This window comes from Pseudochaenichthys georgianus, unplaced genomic scaffold (assembly GCF_902827115.2).
Source record: "Pseudochaenichthys georgianus unplaced genomic scaffold, fPseGeo1.2 scaffold_1614_arrow_ctg1, whole genome shotgun sequence".
In the NCBI taxonomy this organism is placed as follows: Eukaryota; Metazoa; Chordata; class Actinopteri; order Perciformes; family Channichthyidae; genus Pseudochaenichthys; species Pseudochaenichthys georgianus.
This window is the reverse complement of record NW_027262433.1, coordinates 1-17,500: the sequence shown is the minus strand read 5'-3', so window position 1 is coordinate 17,500 and position 17,500 is coordinate 1. Positions and strand designations below refer to the sequence as shown.

At 43.2% G+C, this 17,500-nt stretch overlaps 1 protein-coding gene across 1 annotated transcript in view; it reads left to right on the top strand.

Moving 5' to 3' along the window:
* The window catches only part of LOC117441258 (uncharacterized), a 24,174-nt gene extending 7,940 nt beyond the window's left edge, over positions 1-16,234 (top strand). Inside the window, exons 4-7 of the mRNA XM_034077461.2 lie at positions 1-197; positions 2,591-3,407; positions 11,535-11,671; positions 14,382-16,234. Of these exons, the coding sequence (XP_033933352.2) occupies positions 1-197; positions 2,591-3,407; positions 11,535-11,671; positions 14,382-14,462 (1,232 nt within the window). The 3' untranslated portion in view covers positions 14,463-16,234. The remainder of the gene's footprint in view (positions 198-2,590; positions 3,408-11,534; positions 11,672-14,381) is intronic.
* Positions 16,235-17,500: the final 1,266 nt, after the last annotated feature.

Genomic DNA, 17,500 nt, shown 5'->3' with positions numbered 1-17,500 from the left:
TTGAGGCCCCCATGGCTCAGCTGGCGTCCTGTCAGACTCGCACGGAGGTGATGGAGGTGACGCGCTCCATGGTGGACCGTCGTAACGCTAACTTCCTGGTGTGGCCGCTGTGTGTGGAGGTGACGCGCTGCTCCGGATGCTGCAACTCCAGAAACATGAAGTGTGTTCCAGTGGTGACCTCCACACGATACCTGCAGGTACACAATGCTACCTGACGGTTGGTGTGTGTCTGTGTGTTTATGTAGCCTTTAGTTAACCAGGTGAAAATCCCATTGAGATCAACCATCTCTTTTTCAAGCGAGACATTGGTTACACATAAAACAACAGAAAACAAAAAGGACATCAATACAACATCATTACGGGGGTATACATTAGCAACCTATTCACAATGACAGATATCTGATAACATTTCTCTGTAAACTACTGAGTGTCCTCCTCCAACATGAGAGTAGCATGCTAACAAAGCTACCCCAACTGTAGCTGTGTTCATGACAGGATGTGTGATGACCTGGAAGAGCATCAGGACTGTTTGAGGCAGATGCTCAGGAACTAGTCTCTGTATGTGATGACTCCTTCCATTCTGGAGAGGATCACAGAGACATGGATCCTGAGACTGAAGCTCAAGCCAGTAGCAGTAGTAGCAGTAGTAGTAGTAGTAGTAGTAGTGGTAGTGGTGGTGGTAGTAGTAGTAGTAGTGGTGGTAGTAGTAGTAGTGGTGGTGGTAGTAGTAGTAGTAGTAGAAGTGGTGGTGGTGGTGGTGGTGGTGGTGGTAGTAGTAGTAGCAGCAGTAGCAGTAGTAGCAGCAGTAGTAGCAGTAGTAGTAGTAGCAGTAGTAGCAGCAGTAGTAGCAGTAGCAGCAGTAGCAGCAGTAGTATTAGTAGTAGTAGCAGCAGTAGCAGTAGCAGTAGTAGTAGTAGTAGCAGTAGCAGCAGTAGCAGTAGCAGCAGTAGTATTAGCAGTAGTAGTACTAGTAGTAGTAGCAGTAGTAGTAGTAGTAGTACTAGTAGTAGCAGCAGCAGTAGCAGCAGTAGTAGTAGAAGCAGTAGTAGCAGTAGTAGTAGTAGTAGTAGTAGTAGCAGCAGTAGTAGTACTAGTAGTAGCAGTAGTAGTACTAGTAGTAGTAGTAGTAGCAGCAGTAGTAGTAGTAGAAGTAGTAGCAGTAGCAGTAGTAGCAGCAGTAGTATTAGTAGTAGTAGTAGTAGTAGTAGCAGCAGTAGCAGTAGTAGCAGCAGTAGTAGCAGTAGCAGTAGTAGCAGCAGCAGTAGTAGTAGTAGCAGTAGTAGCAGTAGTAGCAGTAGTAGTAGTAGTTTAAGTCATTGTAGTAGTAGCATGTGAAGGACACTGTTCAGGAACCAGTTGATGCTCTGTATGTGATGACTCCTTCCATTCTTGAGAGGATAATAAATACATGGATCCTGAGATTGAAGCTTTTTCTAACACTAATGCTAAGCTAGGCTAACAGGAAGGAGCAGTGCATTCCTCCCCACTGCTCCTGGTACTAGGATGGGTTAAAAGCAGAGGTCAACTTTCACTGTGTGTGCTCTGAATGTGTGTGACCATTAAAGAGGGTTTCATCCTCCAATTATATCGAAGTATCTAATGCTAAGCTACTCACAGATACTTCCCGATGGAGCTGATTCTTACCCAGGTTACCAGTCTTATTGCCAAACTTTAAAAACAAGGCTTTTATCTCATGTTGCTTATTAGCAAAACATCGAATTTACAGTAGCTTCTGCTAGGCTAAGCTAACAGGCTAATGATGCAAGCGTTAATCCTAATGTTGCAAACAAGTCTTGAATATTATGACATTAATGAAGGCCTTGTGAAGGTCTAATCTGCAGAGGCTCAGATCTTCATGAAGCTCTGAGTGTGTTTCCGTGTATTGTTTAATGGCTTCAGGAGATGGTTTGCATGCTTGGGTTGCAGCCTAATGAGCAGATGTAAAAACATCTTGGCATGGATCAGCCAAATATCATGGAATGAACTGCTTGTCTGGAAATGCCTTTAACCAATCAGAAGCTCCGCTGCTTGTCGCTGCAGGCCTCAATGCTAATACACATTCATTTGGTGGAGTTTGCATAGTTGAAGTGGGATTTCTACCAAGTCTGTGCTTCATCAAGGATCACATGTAATGGATCTAGTCCAATAATACAAACATATTAGTATCAGGGGGTTAGCAGTGTGGGAAACGTCCTCTGTCCGCAGATCCTCGCAGGAAAAACTCCCCCAAATGAAGACTAGAAAAACCAATATTAGACAGGAAAACATTGAATTTACTTTGTAGGAAACAGAAAAAGAGCTCCTTCTCCCAGGATGGAGAGATGTGCAAGTAATGTTGTGTTAAACATTAAAATGTCTGTTAAAGTATATGTTTCTGTTGTGTATTTGGCTATAGTGTGTACATGTGTGTGTGACCGTGTGTGTGTGGACACCAGGAGCAATAGGTAATCATCCAATCAGACCAAATGATCATGTGAATGTTTAAATATATGAAACGATGGCTTCAGGAGGATGGCAAACGCTTTCCAGAAGCTGTTAAAAACATTATCATTGGCGTCAACTAACGTCTCTTTCCCCGCCTCTTCTCCAGGTGTTGAAGATCATGTTTGTGAACAGGAAGGAGCATTACGAGAGGGCCATCATCTCTGTGGAGGACCACGTCAGCTGCCGGTGCCAAAGTCCCTCCTCTTCCTCCTCCAGTCACATCAACCATCCTCCTCCACCTCCTCCTCCTCTTCCTCTTCCTCTCCCAACTCCTTCCTCCCACCTTCCCCACCTTCACAACCCATCTCCCCCAAAAACTCACGCCTCCAAAGCAGATTTGCACCGTCACGACGACCTGAAACACAACCAGCATCACATCAAGAAGCCCCTGATGGGGGAGGGGAGGCAGTGGCAAAATGGCGGCTACACCCAGCTGGTGCGTTGGACTCCAGTTCACCCAAAAATGGAGGTAGAGGGTCGGGCATCTGAAGCCCGGAGCGTCACCTCCATCGGGAGCGGAGAGGAAGGTGGAGCTAATAATAATAAAGGAGATCCGATGGAGAGGAGGCAGATAATGCACCATCAGCACCCCCAATCAGACGCCCCTTCTCCACCCGAAACACCAACATACCCTCCAAGATTAGAGGAAAAACCCACCGTTCCTATGACAACGAGTCAGAAAACGGTGGTGGTGGGAAGTGTGAAAAACAACGAGAGGGAAGAGAGTGGGTCGGCTAACAGTGGGGGGTCGGGTGGAGCTGAGGTGGCGAAGGAAAAAGACTTAAAAGAGACGAGTGGAGGAGATTTAACTTTAACGGAGGAGGAGGAAAGGAGGAAGAAAGTTCTGGAGATGATCCAGACGGAGCCTCATCTTCATCATCATCTTCCTCAGCAGAGACCAAAGCCTGAAGCGGTTAAAACAGGTGAGAAGAACAGAATATATCTTCATTGATACAAAGTACAACGATATTTCTGTGGCAACTCTCACTGCAGTAAAGAATAGACACAAATTAATAGATACGAGTGAAAGCAGAGGTCGTAGCGATGGCTGTGCAACGAGATACAATGCAATGTTAATGTGCATATTTACACTTACAGTCTAAAAACGTTAAATGTACCAAACTGTATGAATGTAGAGTGTTTCTAACCGTGTGTTCATAAAGGCGTTTAGTAACCAAAGGATACAAGGAACGTAGACATACATATTTCTAAATAGTAGTGGTTGCAGTCTTTGAGGGGCAGACGTGTGTTTATGAATGTTCACAGTTGTTTTAATGTGCAAAAAAAGAAATGCCTTAAATATATCAGAATCAGAATGCCTTCATATGTTTGGGAAGAGCAGCCGTATTGAGCAGATAAGGTCAAGAGAATAGACGTACGTGTTACATTAAAAAGTGCACACGTTATTAGTAATAACATTTTTTTGAATGGTGATACTTAACATTGCAGTATTGGTAGTACCTGTAAAAACAAAGAAGTATCATTATAATGAAGAACGATCTTTCTGCAAGCAACTGTGATTTGATGCACTTTCACGAGTCTTTAGAAATAACAGTAGTGTCTTGTTCGATAGATGCGTTGTTGCTGGAACGCTCACGGACAAACACAAAGCATTTCCTGTGACTCCATCGTGATCGAGTCTGCAGGTGTTTCATCAACCCTTAGATGCATAAGTGGGTCTTTTTGGACCCGGTGAGGTGGCTTTCTTGAAGTATCTTTGTAATTAAAAATTTTTTTATCATTTCATATTCCAGCTATACCTCAAAAAACATGTTTTGGATATCATGCCATTCAAATTTTCAATTTAAATTGTATACATTTTAAGAAATTGTAGTTTTTGTATTACTGCCCCAAGCTTCCATAAGTGGGTCAAAAAAGACCCGCATGCATTTTCAATGGGATCCTATGGGAAAACGTTTTTTTTCAAAATGTAATTTTTTTTTATAAAATTATAAATAGTGAAATATTAAATATAAAATATTTCTAGTGTGAACCGAAATGTAATACTAATTATTATAAAAGTGATTTTTCCTAACCAAAATGACAACAATGGCATAAAAACCCATATTGTTCTAATACGTGTCCTTTTTGCCCCACTTATGGAAGAGTGTAGGGTCCAGTCACTTGGGCATCTAAGGGTTAAAGACATGTTGGTTTGCATTAAACTGAAACAGCATTTCTTACTGCGAATATCAGCAAAGACTCCCAGTTCATAGGAAGGCATGATGACGATATGTTAGTGCTGTCACTGTTAAAAGAAGACTTTGGAGAAGACAACAATAGTACTATCAGTTTTATTCATCTTTAAATACGGGACATTTTCTGAGCATGAAGTTCTTTTTCTGGCAGAAATGAAGCCTTAAAATACGCGTGTAGGGAGAAGGAGAGCGGCTGTAAGCAGAACTTCACAAACGCAAACAAATAGAACAATAATGGAAGGGGAAATTGCAAATAGATGGAAAGATCCTCAAGCCTAACGTCCGCCAAACAAACACGATCAGATGTTTATTTCAGACTTCATATCAAGATGTAGCTTTTTCTGCTGCTGAAAGGCTGTGAGACTAAACACCAGCTGCTGCTGATCTCTGACTCAGGATCAGTTTGTTGTGAAGACTTCAAGGTTCTGATCCGTCCTTCAGAGAGAAGTCAGACGCTTTGTAATCTCTCTGTGGTCAAGAGACGTGTTTCTGTGGTGATGTTCAGTCGTTATGAAGCAGAATTCACACACACACACACACACACACACACACACACACACACACACACACACACACACACACACACACACACACACACACACACGTATACATCACTTCAGGGGACATTGCATTGACTTACATGCATTTCCTGGAGACTTATCCTAACCTTAACCATAACCAACACATGCCTAACCCAGTCTTCACCCTAAAATTAATGATCCCCCTTATGGGGACCTCCAATTTGTCCCCATAAGGGAGGCGAGTCCCCACACGTGACTATGTAAACAGATTTAGGTCCCCACAAGTATAGTAATGCTAGTCCACACACACACACACTCACGCACGCACTCGCGCACACACACACAGCTACACAAGGAGACACACAAGGACACACACACACACACACACACACACACACAGTCAGCAATTGGGAGCAACTTGCCCAAGGACACTTCAACTTGTTGACTGCTGATTCGTCGTCTCTGGCCCTCAAACGTCACCAAACTTTGTGTCAGACTTTTGGGAGCTACGTTATGTGTCGCTCTGTCTTCAGGTGATAAAGATGTATATTGAAATGCTGCAAAATACAACGCCTGAATCCCAACGTTTTTATTTATAAATGTTTGATCATGTTCTCCCAGCCTCTCCTTTAACCATGCAGTCATTAAGAGACGGACAGAAATATGTACTGTCGCTAAGCAGAGAACACAAGCTGAGCCTCCAGTCAGAGTCAGATGTTCGGTCACACTTCCCGTTGCTGATGTTTTCAACTGTTTGGATAAATGACCTATTGTTTTGCTGCTAACCCGTCACACATGACCGCCCTAGATCTCAAAGAGAGATGTTGTTGTGTCAAAATAACATAATCTTTTAAAACATATCTTAATCTCTGATTGCCTTTTACTCTGTTAAATTGTATTTTGAGTCTCGTGTGTGTTTAACAGAGACATAAGATAAGATAAGATAGAGCTTTATTGTCTCCCTTAGGATACATTTGTCTTGGCCATCGAGATAATACACATAAAACATTCAGGTCAATCAGTCATAGATACAGAACAGAGATCACATGGCAAACAAACAAGAAACATACAGGTACAGAACTTTCCCTATTGCACATATCCATTACATTGCATTTAGCTGACGCTTTTATCCAAAGCGACTTACAATGAGTGCGTTCGACCAACAAAATACAACCTTGAAGAAAACAGAATCATAAAGTACATCAGGTTTCATAGAGCCAAACATTTCCAGTGCTACTCAACTGGCTTTAGAGGAGCCAGTCCTTTGTTAGTATATAAGTGCTTTGTTAGCAGTTCTATCCTCGAGGTGGAGTCGAAAGAGATGAGTTTTCAGTCTGCGCCGGAAGGTGTGTGAGCTTTCTGCTGTCCTGATGTCAATGGGAGCTCGTTCCACCATCTTGGAGCCAGGATAGCAAACCCACGTGTTTCTGCTGATGGGAACTTGGGTCCCCCTCGCAGCGAGGGTGCAGCGAGTCGTCTGGCTGATGCAGAGCGGAGTGCACGTGCTGGGGTGTACGGTTTAACCATGTGCTGGATGTAGGAAGGGCCAGATCCATTCGCAGCATGGTACGCAAGTACCAGTGTCTTGAAGTGGATTCTAGCAGTTACCGGAAGCCAGTGAAGGGAGCGGAGGAGCGGAGTGGTGTGGGAACATTCAGGAAGGTTGAAGACCAGACGAGCCGCTGCATTCTGGATGAGCTGCAGAGGTCGGATGGCACATGCAGGTAGACCAGCCAGGAGGGAGTTGCAGTAGTCTAGGCGTGAGATGACGAGAGCCTGGACCAGAACCTGCGTGGCTTTCTGGGTCAGCTGGGGGCGCGTCCTCCTGATGCTGTAGAGCGTGTATCTGCAGCAGCGGGTTGTAGCAGCGATGTTTGCAGTGAAGGACAGGTTGTTATCTAGGATCACACCCAGATTCCTTGCAGTCTGAGTCGGGGAAACAACAGAGGGGCCGATGTTTATTGTCAGGTCAAGAGTGGGACAATCTTTTCCCGGAAGGAAAAGCAGTTCAGTTTTGTCAAGGATGAGCTTGAGATGATGAGCAGACATCCACTGAGAGATGTCAGCTAGACGAGCAGAGATGCGTGCGACGACCTGGGTCTCTGAGCGGGGGAAGGGCAGGACTCGTTGGGTGTCGTCAGCGTAGCAGTGGTATGAAAAACCATGCGGGCTAATGACAGATCCGACAAGTTTGTGTACAAGGAGAAGATGAGGGGACCAAGAACAGAGCCCTGAGGGACCCCTGTAGTTAATTGACAAGGGTCGGACTCGGACCCTCTCCAAGTGACCCTGTAGGTGCGGTCTTTGAGGTATGAGGTGAGGAGGGAAAGTGCAGAGCCTGAAACTCCAAGTTCTTGGAGAGAGCGAAGGAGGATCTGATGGTTCACCGTGTCGAATGCAGCAGACAGGTCCAACAGGATGAGGACAGAGGAGAGGGAGGCTGCTTTAGCCGTGTGCAGTTCCTCAGTGACAGCAAGGAGGGCAGTTTCTGTGGAGTGACCTGCCTTGAAACCAGACTGGTGCGGATCCAGAAGGTTGTTCTGATGGAGATAACAGGAGAGTTGTTTAAAGACAGCGCGTTCAAGTGTTTTAGACAGGAACGGGAGGAGAGAGACCGGCCTGTAGTTTATAACATCAGACGGGTTGAGAGTGGGTTTCTTCAGGAGAGGGTTTACTCTTGCCTCCTTGAGACTGTTTGGAAAGTGACCAGAAGTTAGAGAAGTGTTGATGAAATGGGTGAGAAACGGTAGAATATCAGGAGCGATAGTCTGAAGGAGGTTTGAAGGGATAGGGTCCAGAGGACAGGTGGTAGGGCCGGCAGAGGTAATGAGGGTAAGAACCTCACTTGGAGAGAGAGGGGAAAAGGAGGTCAGTGTGCCGGTTGAAGGTGGCTCAGGTGATCCGGCGGTGAGTAGAGGTGAGTCAGAAAAAGAAGAGCGAATATCAAACCTTTTTTTCAAAGTGGTTAACAAAGTCGCTTGACAGAAGTGAGGAGGGGGAAGGGGCTTTGGGGGGGTCCAGGAGGGAGGAGGGGGAAGGGGCCTTGGGGGGGTCCAGGAGGGAGGAGAAGATGGAAAATAGTTTTTTGGGATTGGAATAGGAAGATTGGATCTTATCTTGAAAGAAAGTGCTTTTTGCCTGAGAGATCGAAGCAGAGAAAGAGGAGAGGAGAGCCTGATAGGTTAGGAGGTCGTCACGGTGTTTGGATTTCCACCGTTTCCGCTCAGCTGCCCGAAGGATGGTTCTATTAGCACGCAGTGCGTCATTTAGCCAGGGAGCAGGAGGGGACTGATGAGCCCCCCGAGATGTGAGAGGACAGAGAGAGTCCAGAGAGGATGAGAGAGTAGAGAGGAGAGTTTCCGCAGCAGAGTTTGGAGGTAGGAGTTGGAACGAGTCAGAGGAAGGGAGGGCTGAGAGCACCGAGGAGGCAAAGGTAGAGGGGGAGAGGGAACGAAGGTTACGGCGGACAGGTGCAGGATGAGAAGAGAGTAGTTTGTTATGTTTGGAAAGGGGTAGAGAGAATGAAATGAAGTGATCGGAGGTGTGGAGCGGGTTTACAGAGAGGTTAGAAGTAGCGCAGTTCCTTGAGAATATGAGATCGAGGACACTGCCAGCTTTATGAGTTGGTGGGGACGGAGACAGTGAGAAAGCAAAGGCGGTTAACAGAGATGTTAGTTCGTCTATCTTCCCCATCTGGAGGTTGAAGTCTCCGAGAAGTACAGCGGGAGGGCCGGTTTCAGGATGTGTGAGAGGAGATGATCTAATTCATCCAAGAAGTCCCCCAAGGCGCCTGGTGGACGGTAGATAACAACAAGGGTTCATTGTATAGGATGGGTTACTGTGACGTCATGGAGTTCAAAGGTGGAAGGAGTGAAGTTAGGTAGCTTGAAGAGGGAGAAGCTCCATGTGGGAGAGAGCAGGAGACCAGTGGCCAGAGATGAAGTCAGCCTTAGGAACAGCTGACTGGCAGTTCCACAGGTCGCCTGAAACTAGATGTTGGATGTCAGTGGAGCACGTGGGATAGACGAGAGCAGGCCAGTTATATCGATTACGAGATACACGGGGCCAGTGAAAATTGCGAGAAGACACATAAACAGGAACGGAGAAAATACACATGATTATAGCATGAGGGGCTAAACAACCAAATAAAATAAAATACCAGCGACACTTATCTCAATCAAAGTAGGATTTGCCTCCTCTTTGCCACCCTCGTGACTCCAGCAGGATTCTATTGTGTTTGTCTGTCTGGCGCTGACGCTCCAGGAAAGAGCTACCTAAAATGGACACCTGATTGCTGAGTTCTCACAGCTGTGGGGCCACGCCCCTTTAATTCGTTAACTCTCTGCAGCTGGTGGCCCTCAAAAGGAAATCGAGACTTGGGCTGCAGTCGGATAGTTTAAAAGTCAGCTCCTAAGTTCTAACCCTATCGTCTATTCCTTGACCTCTGAGTGAAACATCACGGGGTTAAGGGATAGTGGATAGGAGAATTCAAAAGGATTTAGGAGAAGAGACTGTGGCACTTTAGAGAATCGACTGCACTTTCACTATCCGAGGTGTTGCGCCAGCGGACGTCATTGTGTGCGTCTGCTGCTGTGGGGAAACTATGGAAACCACAGTTTTCTATACAGCGGACTACAACATGGATGCTCAATAAGAACGAGGGACTACTGTAAACTCATCTAGAGACTCTGCACCGTGCTCTGATGCTGCTGCTTTGCTTTATGAACGTGGACAACAGAGAAACAGATTCTTCATGACCAAAGTTGGAATTGAAATAAAAAAGGAAAGTGAAACTTATGCTCGTCCCCCTCTCCCTCCGGTCCACATTAATACCAATGATCCCAATACGTGTGATTGTATGAACTAAAGATCTTAAAATCAATACAGATGTATTTATTATAAACGTTAGTCCTTAACATCTATCACTGTGTATATCACCATTCAAACATCTTTTAGAAGTTGAACAAACCCCACACAGCTCAGTAAACACTGAAATGTTGACTTTATTTGATAACTTCAGTAAAAACTAACGTTCATATTTCTCTCTTTGATTATAATACTGATGAACGTTCAAAACAAAGCACTTTGGCAACTTACCACCTATGTTTTAAAATGCTTAATAAGCACCGTAACTTTCATGATATCATTTCTCGGTCATAATCGGTTGTTTCCGTGAACGGCCGACTGTTGATTGACGGCAAATGCTGCGGCTGCAAGGCATTGTGGGGCAGCATTTTCGCTTCTCCTGCCGGTTAGGGAGGTCCAGTGGTTCCTAAGCTAAAGGAGGTTATAAAGGAAGTTTGAAACCTCCTTTCCTATCATTCTCATCATTCTAGAGAATTCGAACGGCACTTATCATGGCTGCCACTGAGGGACTTCCGGGTCATTTCACTCCGTTAGGAAGGTTCCTAAGCTAAATGGACTATTCGACTTCAGCCTGGCTCCCTCCTGAGTTGCTATAGTGTCTTCTCAGTGGCCCAATGGTTTTACAATTACATTAAACCCTAAGTTATAAAGTTATGAGTTTAACCCTTGATACAGTTACACCTACTCAATAAAGCTCTTAGTATTCTACACATGTTTAAATCAAAGTTAACCCGAGCAGTCAGTTAGTTCAGTTTTAAGGTTTCAGTCAAATGAGTTGTCCCAAGTTTCTGCCTGACAGATACTGTAGCGGTTTTGAGATTTAAAATCACATTTTCAGTCAGATCAACTCCAGAGCATTGATACAGAGGACACACTGAAACAGAGAAGTCTAAAGACACAATGTTGCTCACACAACTCGACTTCTCGACTGCACAAGCTACACTGTAAACATTGCACCTCCCAACAACTCCTAACAGCATAATCACAATTGTTCCTGACTGTTCAGATCGACAGCGGAACGAAGGAAACTTATACCTGTTCGATCTACAGTTTGGTAATCTATACCTTCTGCAACTCAAACTCTGTATACAGGACGTGTTTGGGGTCGCTTGTGATTGTTTATGTGATCTTACAGAACATGTGTTACGGATTTGCAAATGGTTAAAGACGAGGGGGTTCCATGGTTTAATGGTGGGACGGAGGACCAGCCATTTCCTCTCATGACTATATAGAGAGACTGTGAGCAGAGCTTCTTTGTCCTCTGAGAGTGAAGCTGCTCTGTTCCTGCACTTCAGATCCATTTCACTTTGTTTATTGACTTTCTTTATTACTTTATGAAATATAACAAAAGACAAACTTAGTCCATGAACCATTCATCAGGTCATCTGAAGGACTTCCTCCACAGATGTTAGTTGTGTTTGATATTCCAGATACAGACTCACCTCTCTCCTCTCTGTGTTCGCAGCCCTCTCCTCCTCGCCCCCCCCCCTCCGCCCCCCCGCCTCCTTTCCGCCCCGCCTCGCCTCGACGCCGGAGGAAACATCGGAAACGCAAACGCATCAGCACGGCCGCCATCAGAGCCATGATCATGTAGAACGGCAGGTGAGAGCAGCTGTTCGGTACGCAGGCTTCATTCTACATGTTTACTGTGAGGACGACATGTAGGGTGACATGTAGGATGACTGGAGGAAACGTCCGTACACCTGAGAGTGATGGTTCAAATAGTTTGTGTGAAAGTATTGTTGATGGTCAGAATACTTTCTTTATCCCTGGGGGAAGTTGTGTTTTGTTGCTATATTTAGAATTAAAAGATTTCCATGTACATATATGGAAAATAAAGAAAACGAAGGAAGAACATTTATTTATTTATTTAAAACATCAGAAGTTCAATTAAGAATGTGGCATTGAATATATACAAAAAAATATTTATACAAAAAAATATTTATACAAAAAAATGTAAATTGAAAAAACTGTTCAAAATTCAAATTAAATATTTCGATAAAAAAAACACTTTAACCTGTTAAGCCTTAAAGGTGGGGTAGGTAAGTTTGCGAAACCGGCTGGAGATACACTTGTTGTTATATTCCATGGAATGCTCTTAACATCCCGATAGCAATGAATATCTGAAGTGAATCCATAAAAACATAATCTGTGGAAGCCGTGGAGCTGTAAAAAGCACGACCAATCATCTGAGCCGGCTAACTGGACGGCCTACCTGCCTGTCAGCCTTCCATCGGGGCACACACTGATCTCTGTCCTCATTGGTCATGTGCGCGTTCGTGTGTGTTGGGGGAGGGGCTCTGTGAGGAAGTGGCAGATTTCTTCCGGCTGTGTATTTTCAAATTCTAGCGCACTCGAGCCGGTTTCTCCAAAATTACCTACCCCACCTTTAAGGGCATTTTTTTCACAAAACTGGGTCTCAAGGCTTCTTAACATTTAACAACCTATGAACGTGTCATACCCACTTAACGGGAAGGAACTGCTATCAGGCAATATTAACAATTTGTATCGAAACAAAACACAAGTTTCACAATAAGCGTCTAAATGAGCCCTGAGGAAAAAAAGACTAACGCACAGAACTCATGGTAGAAATACTTTATTACTTATCGGATCTGCACAAGCAAACCCAGACATCACACCACGTAGCTTCACGGAGCAAACACGGCCAATTTGTCTTACATTTAGCTGTTTCTGATCAAAAGTTGTGTTCAATGGCATTACAACTAGAAAAATGCTGCTGAATGTTAATCCAATGTGTCTGTGTCACTTTGAAATTATTTCTGATAATCCATCATTCAATTTTTGTCAAAAACGGAGATTTCATATTAGCTGTTGTTCGAGCTGCAACCCAGCTTTCTGGGGCATTCTGGCTGTGCAGCACTCATTCACCAATGGGTAATGTTTAAATGGTTTTAGGAACTTCCCCTCGATTCTATTGGCTCTAACGGTTCAAAAGAGATGTCAATCATCAACATCGACCAATGGGTTCCAGAGATATGGAAAATCCACCCTGATGACCACAGAAGTGTTTTTTATCTGTCTAAAAAGGTCAAAGGTCACTTGTTTTGCATCAATCCTGATACAGGGTACTTATTATATGTTATGTTTGGATTCCTAAAGCTTTTAGTCTACTATCCAATCATTCAAGGGTGGTTTTCACTATAAGTCATTTTTTCTTTTTGGACGGACACAATAATTTAAATGTTTTTACTATGTTCAATCTGAATTTGCTTTAAAAAAAAAAAAATCCATATTGATTATTTTCTACATCCAACTCACAGGTTTAACGTTGCTTTGAGAAAAAAAAGATTATTAATTTAACCCTTTTAGAAGGGAAGATATTGTCATTTGTTCCTGACCTGAAAAACAGGCTCGGGGCAGAACAGGTTAATGGACAGAAAACCCATTAAAGATACAATTGAATGAAATAGAGTAAAATATGTATACAAAATAAGAAGATTAGGGGAAAATGTACATTACAAATAATTAGGGCTGGGACTTTAACGCGTTAATTAAGATTAATTAATTACACAAAAATTAACGCGTTAAAAAAATTAACGCATTTTAATCGCACTTATTTTTGCACAGCGGAACGTTTCTCACTGGATGAGTTTCAGGCGGACCGATTATACTGGAGCACCAACTAACGTTCATGACTTCAGCATGGGACTTCAAACAACAACAAACCACGGTGAACAATAGTCAAACATGAACGAACAAGCTGATGAGACCGCTTTGGTCGCCCCGTGGATGGGACATTTTGTTTTAAAAAGCGTCGACAAGAGCACGGTTGTGTGCAAATTATGCAAAAAATAATTTGCATATCACCGCAGCACATCAAGCCTAAAGTATCACCTAAATGCAAAGCATGTAGCAGCTAGCGTGGACGTTAGCCCGACTCCGAGTGCAAGGAACCACACCCTGACCCAACCCACACTCAACCAGATGACTGGTTTCAGGGCCAGGATGAGTGAGTCCACGTCTGAGAGAATAACCAGCTCCCTGGCTCACTGGACTGCACTCGACTGTCGACCACCTGGAGTCAAGTCCATGTGGAAACTGCTTCTCACTGTTCTCCGGTCAAATATGTATATTTGATTAAAAATGCGATTAATTTCGATTAATTAATTACAAAGCCTCTAATTAATTAGATTAATTTTTTTAATCGAGTCCCGGCTCTACAAATAATACATTGAAATGGTAAATGGACTGTACTTATAAAGCTCTTAATCAGGTCACACATTTCTAGGCTGAATTTAATAATGACATGGATGGAAAAATAACAAATGTTTCTTTTGATTTTCGCTGACAGGAAATAGTGAATCGAACCCAAAGCGAGCATCGTTGCACCGAAGGAATCGAGAGGAAACACGGGATTCTGGGAGAAGACTGAAGACGAACGCTGCTGTTTGTTACCGGGCGGATTTCAAGGGAGTCATCCAGCTTCACGGATTTAATAAAGTGCAAATATTATGAACGCTTTGGAACAGAGGTCAAACTAAACACTGGATTTAATTTGTGTGAGCCACAGATCCCATTAGCGTGGGTCGATGCTCGACTGGAGTCTGCAGCCATTGATTGGCTGTTTAAACACTTCTAGCTCAACTTCTGATTGGTGCAGAGACGGAGAACTTGACTTTTACGGACTGAGAAGTCAGAACTGAAACTGGAAACGTGGAGAACTGGATTTCTACACTGGAGACGGGAAGGTGCAGCTCGACGCCAAACATTACTGTAATCTTTTAACTTTATTTACACTGGAGTAGCCAAACACTGTCCGATAGAGAATACTCTGTACTGTAGCTTCATGTACTGGACATATTAATAACCTGCTCATTTTGTACTACTGCCAGATAGAGAGGTGCAGGGATGACGTATTTCTGTAGTCGACCCTGAAGGCAGCATCTTCCTGATTCCCGCCACAAAAAAAACAACGGGAATTTTCCACATTACCACAATTATATGATTTCTGAAGTAAAAAGCTAACGTTAGGCTATAAAGGAACTACAGCACGGTCACATGACTTCATGTCACCACCGCTAAGCTAAAGGAGGCTAATGTTGGGCTATAAAGGAACTACAGCACGGTCACATGACTTCACGTCACCACCGCTAAGCTAAAGGTGGCTAATGTTGGGCGTGATGACGTCTCATTTAGACACTTGTTAGCAACCGTGTTTGTTTTAAAGGTCACCTATTATGCAAAATCTGCTTCTCCATGTCTCTTCTACATCAACATGTGTCCCCTCTTCTTCATGTCTCTTCTACATCAACATGTGTCCCCTCTTCTTCATGTCTCTTCTACATCAACATGTGTCACAAGATTTTCTCTCTTTTTGATCCATTTCTATAAAAACCTGTCTGAAAATGAGCTGATCAGATTTTGGCCACTTGATGATGTCATAACGATGTGTTGTCTTGTGTAACCATTAGCCAATCAGCAACCAAGGTATCGCCTGAATCTCCTCTAGAGCTCCATTGAGTTCTTTGTAACCAAATGTCTCTCTGAGGGGCGTGGGGAGGGGCTCCTTGTTTTCATTTGAAGTAACAGACAGAGAATCAGCACTTTGGAAACAGGGCTGAAACAGAGGGGATTATGGGTAATGCTACTATGATCTGTTTGGTGTTTCAGCCAATCAGAGACAGGCTCTGGATATATCTGAGACCTGTGATATACTGATGAGAAACAGTATAATAGGAGACCTTTAAGTTCACCAGTGGGGTATTTACTGTCGTATTTGATGTTGTAGGACAACACGTTAAAATCTCTTCAAAAACCATTGACCTCCACACCAGGGAAACAGGAAGATGCTGACTTGGTCTGGGTTTCATGACTCATTCCTGCACCACTCTATGGAATAAAAACCAAATGCCTGCCTAGATAACATGCTATGAATATCCACATTAAAGCAAGTCTTAAATAAAGACCTTTAGAGATCGCTGTGAGCCAGTTATAGCCGACACTGTATGTTGAACTGCTTTAGAAACATATATTTCCCGGGGGGGGGAAGAACTTTATTCTTAACTTATTTAAAAAAGAGGAGGATATGAAGTCCTCCAGTTCTCAAGTGTAATTAATTATTGTTGCAGATTATAATTATTGGTTGTACAACTGTTACTGTTATGAATGTTATTTTTAATAAAAAATGTAAATGTTTAACAAATACATCGTTTATATTGATTCTGAATGTGTGTGAGTGTTAATATGGGGGGATTTGGTAAAGTTATTTATTGAAATTGCTCAAAATAAATGGCAGACGGGAAGCCTGAAACAAAACAAAGAGTAGTTAACATACTATTCGGATTATACACAAGTAAACTATATGCAAAATTAAACACGTGATTCAGAGCCTCCTGACTGATATCCGTCCTCAGGCTTGCATACGTCTCGCCTGAAGGTGTGTGCAGGGAGCTCCAAACCTGATCTTCTGATAGGTCGACAGGTGGGAGGGACAGGAGGTCGGCAGCCAATGGCGTCTGGGAAACAGTACAGCTGATATACACACACAAGGGTGAGTGGGAAGAGAGGAGGAGGCAGCGGCTGACTAAAAGCTGTTTAAAAATATTCAAATATTTCAAAAAAGAAAGTCAAGTTCATTTGAATATTTGATCGAAAAAATTGATAATATTTCGAGGTAAAAAATAATGATTTTTCTGTGGAAATAATTCCTGAGAAGTCGAGCATTTCAGAGGAAAATATAAATTGTGATATTCCAGAAAAAAAAAATCCAAGAAAATTATATCTGGAGAAAAAAAGGAAAATAATTAATAATGTCAGATATTATAATAATAATAATAATAATAATAAATACATTGTATTTATCAAGCGCTTTATCAGGTGCTCAAAAACAGAGATAACATATTTTATAAAATAAGTGAACAAGTCTAATGAAATCGAGGTTTCGGAGAAGTGTCTGTCTCCCCAGGTTCGGTGCAAAGCAAAAAACTCTTCTGGAGAAATCGGCCTTTAAAGTTCTGGATTGTCAAACTCCTGCATGTTGCACACACTGCAGGTGAACCGAACTCTAATATATCAGCATGAAACTGCCCCATGTCATTACTGACAATAACACAATTATCTTTTGTATTATAAGTGTTCTTTAAATATGCGTATGAGGCATAATGCTAACTGTTGGTGCGTTTAGGGTAAATCTGCAGACAGGTGGTTTCAGAGGATTCCTTTACACTAGTCTGATCAAAACAATGTATTTGCCTGTAGTTAAGTGTGTGTGCATGCTTCTGAGTATATGCATACACACACACACACACGCACACACACACACACACACACACACACACACACACACACACACACACACACACACACACACACACACACACACACACACACACACTCGCACATACACTCTCTCTTTGCCCTTCTGACTGACCGTCCTGTCACGCAAAGGCAGGGGTCAGCAGAAATGTCTGG